The 8634-nt window shown below is 47.0% G+C and overlaps 1 gene segment (V, D, J or C); it reads left to right on the top strand.

Annotated features, from left to right (window-relative positions):
- The first annotated feature begins 8099 nt into the window (after positions 1-8099).
- LOC122467092 lies at positions 8100-8634 on the top strand. The segment is given in 2 exon segments: positions 8100-8187; positions 8312-8634. Coding segments are annotated over 2 exon segments (378 nt in total).

Here is an 8634-nt window from a genome sequence, read left to right as displayed (position 1 = left end):
GAGGTGTGACGTGCCTGTATTTGAGATTCCACACCCTGAGAGTCTCTGTCTCCTGACCTGGTGACGCGGGGGCGGGTTGAAGAGTTACCGCCTCCCACTGAAGCCAGATCTTCTTTTTTTTAATTTTTTTTTAACGTTTATTTATTTTTGAGACAGAGAAAGACAGAGCATGAACGGGGGAGGGTCAGAGAGAGAGGGAGACACAGAATCCGAAGCAGCTCCAGGCTCTGAGCCGTCAGCCCAGAGCCTGACGCGGGGCTTGAACTCACAGACCGCGAGATCGTGACCTGAGTTGAAGTCGGACGCTTAACCGACTGAGCCACCCAGGTGCCCCTGAAGCCAGATCTTCTTAGAGGGAAACGTGGAAGGGGACAGAGCCAAGCAGTGATTCGGCGCAAAGCTTTCGATGGATTTGCTTATTACTGTTCTGTTGTCGATTTCAGAACAGAGCACCCCAAAGCTTAACGGCTTAAAAGAATGGCAATTCAGTATCTCTTGTGATTCTGTGGGTTGGCTGGGTGGTTTCTCTGCTGGCTTGCCGGGGCTCACTCAGGCAGCGGCAGGCAGCTGGCAGGTCAGCTGGGCGGAAAGACCCAAACTGCTCTCCCCTCATATCTGCCAGCTGGTGCTGTTGTCAGGTGGGGAGCCTCAGGTCTCCTTTTAGTCACACACAAGGGGAGGTGTGGTTAGAGGACCTCCAGCTCCCCTGTGCAGGCTCTAAAGGGTTGAACAGACTACAGAAATTTATAAAGTAATAATAATGCTATTTTTTTTATTATCACCATCCACTAGCAACTGTGACACCTCGGACATCCTGCATCCCTGTTATGCCACTGGATGCACAGGACAGCCCCCCACAGTAAAGAAGTTCAGGGTCTGCAAGGTTAACGGTGCCCACGTTGAGAAACCTTGTTTCACAGGTTACTATTTGCATTGACAGTTTTCCTAACATACTTTTAGTTAATATTCTCCCATTTGACATACGCGAGCCTTACAAGCCTGTACTGTCATTACCCCCAGGCCAATCTTCGTGCTAATTTTGTCATGCATTTTACTTTTACGTAGGTTTTGAAACTCACAGTATATTCCTCTTCGTGTTGCTTTCAATAGGCAATTGTCTTTAAGGAAACTGCAAAGCAAAAGACAGGTCTTTGATATTTACCCATCATGTCTTTTGTGTTTCTATCTGGTGAAATTTATCTTTTGCCAGAACTTTCCTTCGCATTTCTGTGACGCAGGTCCGATGGTGACACGTTGTCTGTTTCGTTTTCATCTTTAAATGGCTTTATTTTACTTTTATTTTTAAGGATATATTTACTAGAAGTAGCATTCTAAATTAACGTATTTTTCCTTCAGTGCTTGAAGATGCTGTCCCACGGTCAGCTACGCGTCTTTTCCTGATAAGAAGTGTGCGGTCCTTTTTCTTGCTCTCCAATACTTTTTTTGTTTTTCCTGCCTGGATTCTTTCAAGGTTTTCTCCTTATGACCAGTTTTCAGCAATTCGACGAGGATGTGCCTAAGTGCGATTTTCTTTGTGTTCATCCTGTTTGCGGGTTGTTGAGCTTCTTGGATCTGTGGGGTGACATTTTTCCTCTGCTTTGGAAAATGTTAAGTCATCATTCAGCTCATAATTCATTTTTTAAAAGTTTTTTTTTTACATGTTTAGTTTTGAGAGAGAGAGAGAGAGAGAGAGCAGGAGTGGGAGAAGAGCAGAGAGAGAGGGAGACACAGAATACAAAGCAGGCTCCGGGCTCCGAGCTGTCAGCACAGAGCCGATGCAGGGCTGGAACCCATGAACTGCAAGTCAATGACCTGAGCTGAAGTCGGATACCCAACCGACTGAGCCACCCAGGTGCCCTTCAGCTCGTGGACCGTTGGAGGTTGGCTGGCTGTAGGCTGCTCGAGGATAGCTTCATCTTTGGCAGCTGGACTCTTTTCTACATGGTCTCTAATCTTCTAGAGGATCTGTTCACAGGGAAGTTGCAGGAGCCAAGAAATGGAGGAGGAATTTATGCAAGACCCCTTGAGGCCTGAGCAAGTCACGGGCTAGCCCAGAATCAAGGGCTGAGCATCTAGCCTCTGTCTCCTGACGGATAGAGCTGCACAGGGCCGTGGCCACAGGAAGGGAAATCACTGGGTGGAAGAATCCTGGAGGGGCCACAGCAGACAGCACAGCACCCACACTACAGCGGGAGGGGCCGGATTCACTCCGCTGGGAACGTGGTGGTTTCAATCTGGGGAACACTGGAGACACTTGGGTCATGTTGACTCTCCGGGGCCGGAGGGAACACCACGCTGACCAAGTTTCCAGCCTCTGCGTGCATGACTCCAGGAGACAAACTCGCCATCAGCTGCAGACCAGTGAGTTTGGCTTAACAAACCACAAAAACGAGGAGAGGCTCCTAAGTTTTTCGTTTACAAAGTGATTGATCAATGTTCTGGAACCCTCGGCTACTTCTGTAAAATCTGTGGATTCTGTGCGTAAACAGCAACTCAGAAGCCTTTGTGATACTGGAGAAGATTTTGTCAAACGTATAACTTGCTTTCACAAGTTTGCATCTGTGAACATAAACCTAATGCACTCAAGCTTGTCACCCAGGGAGGCCTTGTGGTTCTAGCTATTTCCTCTTAGGCAAGGGGACTGCTTTGTTTGTCAAGAGCTGCTGAGCAGAAAAGTTGGCTGAGCTCATAGTAGAGGTGATTCACTCTCTCCTTGATAAAATAATAATATACACCCTTAAGAGTAATTACTGTGTAAGATAGTGGACGTGTAGTCTCCTTCCTTCCTTATTTCTTTCCTTCTTTTGTGTGTGTTTTTTTTCCCCTTTGTACATCTATTCTGATGACGTTATTTTGGATGTTTAGAGCCTCTCAGAACAACGTGAATTGTGATATTTTATAATTTACGTATCCAATTTTACGCACAATTTTGCTAAGTTTGTAATTAGAAATTGTACCTTAGATGCATCAATTAATTTTTATGTGAATTTTGAACCAGTTCCTTCCTATTAAACCAAAAGCACGAGTTACGTTTACTAAACATACAGACTATATTTTTAAATTAGGAATGTTATACGTTATAAATTTGCACAAGGATTTCCAAGTGATAGCAGACAAGCATGGGAGTCAAGGACTCCTTTTTTTCCTGTAGGACTAGAATAAGAAAGGGGCGCCCGGGTGGCTCAGTCGGTTAAGCGTCCAGCTTCGGCTCAGGTCATGATCTCACAGTCGGCGAGTTCAAGCCCCGCGTCGGGCTCTGTGCTGACAGCGCAGAGCCTGGAGCCTGCTTCGGATTCTGTGTCTCCCTCTCTCTCTGCCCCTCCCCTGCTCATGCCCTGCCTCTCTCTGTCTCAAAAATAAATAAAAACATTTAAAAAAATTTTTTAAAAAGAATAAGAAAAAACCACTTTGTGCCTTGAATGCCTGCCATCATTAGGAGGAAAGTGACAGGATGAAGGATGCAATTAAAGGGCATCATAAGACTTTAAATAAGAGAACTTATTTCAAAGATACAAAATCTGTACTAATGATATGAACAGCAAAAGAGAGATGGAGTTGGGATTTTCCCGGGAAAACAAATGCACACATAGGATTTCCAAGTAGGTTGGTTTTAGTCCCGGGTGTTGTAGGGTTACTCACTGGGGAGTCTGAGGAGCAAAGGTCAAGGAAGCCGCTTCCAGAGTTCCTCGAATCAAGCGATTCCGGAATCACGGGAAATCTGCTACGAATAATTTCAGCAGCAGCTCAAAGAAGACGAGTCCCGAGAGATCTCAGAAGCCATGATCAACCTCAAGAGTTACAGGAAGCTCATCTGTGGGCTGCACACACTTTGGCCCACAACACCGGTAGGAGGGTAAGGGTTTCCTGCGCTATTCCAATTTTTAGATCTCACACAAGCACCTTTTATCAACCAAACAAAATCTGGGGCCAAGGAGAAAGGGATTCTGGAAAGTGGTGTCCATGAGAATGTAAAAGGGCAAAGCAGTGATGCTAAGCAGACATATAAGCCATCTGGTCCACTTCTTTGTACTCCAACATCCAAAACACTTGTCTGCCCATGTTTCTGTTTCCAATTCAAGTCCAATGGCATTGTGCATCTACCTAATATGATGCAGCGATCCCAGGCAAACTCCAGACATGTTCTCCTTCTTCCCCAGAAGGGGATGCTTATTTGTTTTCCAGTTTAGCCACAATCACTTTTACCCTAAGTCATTTGAAGAATGAATTTACCACAAATACACCTTCTTTAAAAAGTAAGGAAAGAGAAGGCGATAGAGCCATCAAGTGCCTAGCTAGTAACCCCCCCACCCCCACCCCCCCACGGCCCTGAAGCCATTGTGGGAGTTCAGGAATCAGTACTGATCTCTTCCTTTGTCTTGCTGGGCAATTACCTGGAGCCAAAAACCCATTTAATTCTTGGTAAGGGGAATTCCACGTAGCTGAGCCCGTGCATCACCTCCATCCTTGCCCCCATGGCCACTTAATGCCCGAGCTCAACGAATAAACGCTGGGGTGTCTGCATAACAGGCTAACCGACCCCCGCCGAGTTGGTCACCTCGTCCGCCTGACAACTGAGAGCTCCCCGTGCAGGGCATGTGTTGTCACGAGCCCTTGCATAGGACACAAATACTCTTACAGCAAGTGCCTGGTCCAGAGATCCATTCGTAAAACTCTACTTTGGAGCTTCTCGTCACCAACCTCCCAGGCTTGTTTTATCCAATCTTCTGACCATGTGGCCACACTTTTAATCACTGCCTCTGAGTGAGCGAAGACTCTGCTTCAGTTCACCTCTACGAGAGGTAAAGCGGACTGGAGAAGCCAACTCTTGAGTTCTGCCCATTAGATGAAGCTCTTCCTGCATGCTCTCCCCCAACTGTTCTTAAAGTAGTCTGCAAGGCTACAAAACTCTACGTTTGATCTGAATTTAGGCACATCTTGCGTAAAACCGGACTGCATAAAAATTCAGTGTATAGTGGGCCTGAATTATTATTATTTTCTAGGGTCACCTGTCTAAAGAGAATCCACGTAAGGATTAGAATGAAAGAAGGGGAGCAATTCTGCAAGTGTAGGTCCCATGGGAGCTTGAATAACTCACCAGCCCTGGGGACAGCCTCAAGGCCTACCTAGCCTGCATATTCCACTTCTACCTGATGACAGGATACTGCGTGCATACATTACGGCTTGTTGGTAGGTTACCACTCAATTCATAAGAACAGCTCAGGTCACATGGCTACTGCAGGATCTATATACAACGTGTCGTCTCTACCAGGGCTTAACAGCAAGCCAGGAGCCTATCTCAAAAAGGGAATTGTTGGGGCGCCTGGGTGGCGCAGTCGGTTAAGCGTCCGACTTCAGCCAGGTCACGATCTCGCGGTCCGTGAGTTCAAGCCCCGCGTCGGGCTCTGGGCTGATGGCTCAGAGCCTGGAGCCTGTTTCTGATTCTGTGTCTCCCTCTCTCTCTCTCTCTGCCCCTCCCCCATTCATGCTCTGTCTCTCTCTGTCCCAAAAATAAATAAACGTTGAAAAAAAAAAAGGGAATTGTTATCTGTGAAGAGATCAGAGCACTATTCTAATACCCTCGAGGTCCATACTGTGCTTCTCCTGTTGGGGCTCTCTGAAGCCTCCAAATACTCTCTCCCGGTCTGCCACAGGCACTTTAAGCGTCACTGCGCTGCTGGGTCATAAAGTCCTCTGCCCGAAGCCCTCACCTGCAGAGTGCCCTTATCTTCTGGGGTTCACTCAAAACAGACAACCTTACAGTTTCCTAAATAAATGAGTATATGTTGGCTTCAAATCTAAAGAGGACTTCGTGCCGTGGAATCTGTTTCTTAGTTACTGAAAATATGTTTTATTTTTTAAGTCTATTTTTTTTTAAGTAATCTCTACACCCAACACGGGGCTCAAACCCACGACCCCGAGATCAAGTCACATGCTCTTCCAACTGAGCCAGTCAGGCACCTCTGAAAATGTGCTTTCATCTTGGAGGCAATTTTTTTGACATTCCCCAGACCACTCAACTTCTAGAAACTTCTCCGCAACCAGGACCGTGGAGGAAGTTCGGTGGATTTGCCTTGCACTTCTGTATTCAACCACCAAATACATGGTTTCAAGCTAATTCTGGATTTTTAATTGTACCAGCCCTGATAATGATTTCTTAAAATTGAAAAAAAAAAGATTTGCCAATACTTTTTCAAAATGGTTCTTACACTTCCTTCCTCACCTTCTCTTCTCAAGACTCGAATTATTCATGTAACAGACTGCTTGAAGGTGTCGCACAGTTCGCCGATGCTCTCTGTTCATGTTTTTTTCAAGTATTTTTTTTTCATAATAGTACATCTTAGACAATTTCTAATGCTAAGGTTGCTAATCTTTTTTGCTGGAATATCAAATCTTGTGGCTTGCATCTGTCTGACAGACTTGGGTCTCGCTTTTAAGCTTTGTTCGGCGGGACCGGAATAGCATTTTGTCCAGGGGTAATTTGCCCCACTACCAAGACAGTACTTCCTGAGCACTCAGCCGGATGCCCTGTGATCGTGAGGTTTCCTCCTCTCACTGGTACGCACAATAACTCTTTCTGGCCCTGTGTGAGTTCTGACAAATTTTCCCTGTAATATCTTTTTATGTTTATTTGTTGTCGACAGAGAGAGAGAGAGTGAGAGAGAAAATACAATTGGTGGAGGGTTGAGAGAGACGGGAGAGAGAATCCCAAGCAGTCTCCACACTGTCAGCACAGAGCCTGACGCGGGGCTCCAAGCCACGAACTGTGACACCATGACCTGAGCTGAAATCAAGAGTCAGACACTTAACCTACCGAGCCACCCAGGCTCCACCCACCGCCCCGTAACACTTTCAGGCAGTTTTTCCTCCAGCCTCAGCAGGTTCTTGACATGCACGTGTTGATCAATACACTCTTGAATATTGAGCGGAACAATCTGTAGACATCCTAGGTTCTCTCTCTATGCTGATAATTTATCACTCCAAGGAAATCAGGGAATCAGAGCAAAGAGGAGGACTCTGTGTCCTAAAAAATATGTAAGCACCAAACGTAAAGACCTTGTAGAATTTCTTTGGATTTCTGGGCTTTTGTCCCACTCAACAGACCAAGTCTTAGATGGAGAGGTAACAGGAAAAGCGGGTCACAGAACCCGAAGACAGCAAAGCAAATACTCTCGTCACAGGTTAGTAGACTGATTCTGTCCCCTGGCCCTCGGGGATAGACATGTCGTCTGCAGACAAACTTGTGCTGCCCTGGTCCGGCCTGGGACTCCTGGGGGACACCGCACCGGGGTGCTGCAATTGTAAAAAGCCAGTCCTGAAGCTAAACCCAGCCCTGACAGAGCAAAGAGGATTACAACAATATTTATCTCGTGATAATTTCTCAGAATCCTATTAATTCTTAATTTCTAGAATAAATACACTTACGTAGGCAACAACTTCTGGCTGCCCCACCTGGTAATAGAAGTTTTTTTTCACACTTAGGCAGGTTTTCACTTGTGCTGCCTGGTGGGACAGAGCACTCAGAATGGATGAGGACCCACGGCTTAGCTGGAGATGACACATTAGCAACGGCAGACGCTCAATAGCTGGGCACTTACACACCATGACACCCACACTTCTTTATTTGTCTTCTCCCACATCGCGTGGCTGGACGGTAGTTTCTTGTGCCAAGAATATCAGGACGTTAGAGCAAAGAAGAATCTCCGTGGCCTAAATAACATCCGCAGGCACCAAATAAAAGGGGCCTGTACAAGTTCTTAGAGTGTCTGGGATTGTGTAATATCTGACAGATGCAGTCTTAGAGAGACAGTAAGAAACATGTGTTACGAGTCTTAAAGAGACACAGAGGACTCTATAGTCACAGGACAGCATTCCTGTGCAGGATTCCGCCCTTTGGCCCTCCAGGGAGAAACACCTGCTCTGGAGACAAATTTATGCTGCTCTGGTGGAACCTGGGCACTGGGGGTTTTATTGCACCTGTACCATTTTTGAGATAACCCAGCCCTGTGGCTGTGCCCAGTTATGCTCTATCCCCCGCTCATTTGCATGTTCCTAGGGCACAGCCCACTTCCCTGAACGCTGATTAATGGGCCGGTCACACCCTGTGCAGGACCCAGTCCCGGTCAGGACACAGCATGGACATGAAGGCCCCCGCTCAGCTCCTGGGTCTCCTGCTGCTCTGGCTCCCAGGTAAGGAAGGAGAACACTGGGAAATTACTCAGCCAGTGCACCCAGTACTGCCTGGCCCTCCAGCCGCGTCCTCTTATGACATGATTCGTAGCGTGGGTCTTTGTTTCTCTGTGCCCCATCTCAGGAGCCAGCTGCGAAATCCAGATGACCCAGTCTCCATCCTCGCTGTCTGCATCTCCAGGAGACAGAGTCACCATCACCTGCCGGGCGAGTCAGAACGTTAACACGTGGTTAGACTGGTTTCAGCAGAAACCGGGGAAAGTTCCTAAGCTTCTGATCTATCGTGCATCCACGTTGCAAACTGGGGTCCCCTCGCGGTTCAGCGGCAGTGGGTCTGGGACAGATTTCACCCTCACCATCAGCAGCCTGGAGCCTGAAGACGCTGCCACTTACTACTGCCAGCAAAGTAGCAATCTCCCTCCCACAGTGTCACAGACCAGACCATAA

The sequence above is a fragment of the Prionailurus bengalensis genome, chromosome A3 (genome assembly GCF_016509475.1).
Source record: "Prionailurus bengalensis isolate Pbe53 chromosome A3, Fcat_Pben_1.1_paternal_pri, whole genome shotgun sequence".
Classification (NCBI taxonomy): Eukaryota; Metazoa; Chordata; class Mammalia; order Carnivora; family Felidae; genus Prionailurus; species Prionailurus bengalensis.
Note: the sequence above shows the minus strand (reverse complement) of the source record. Positions and strands in the feature narration are given on the sequence as shown.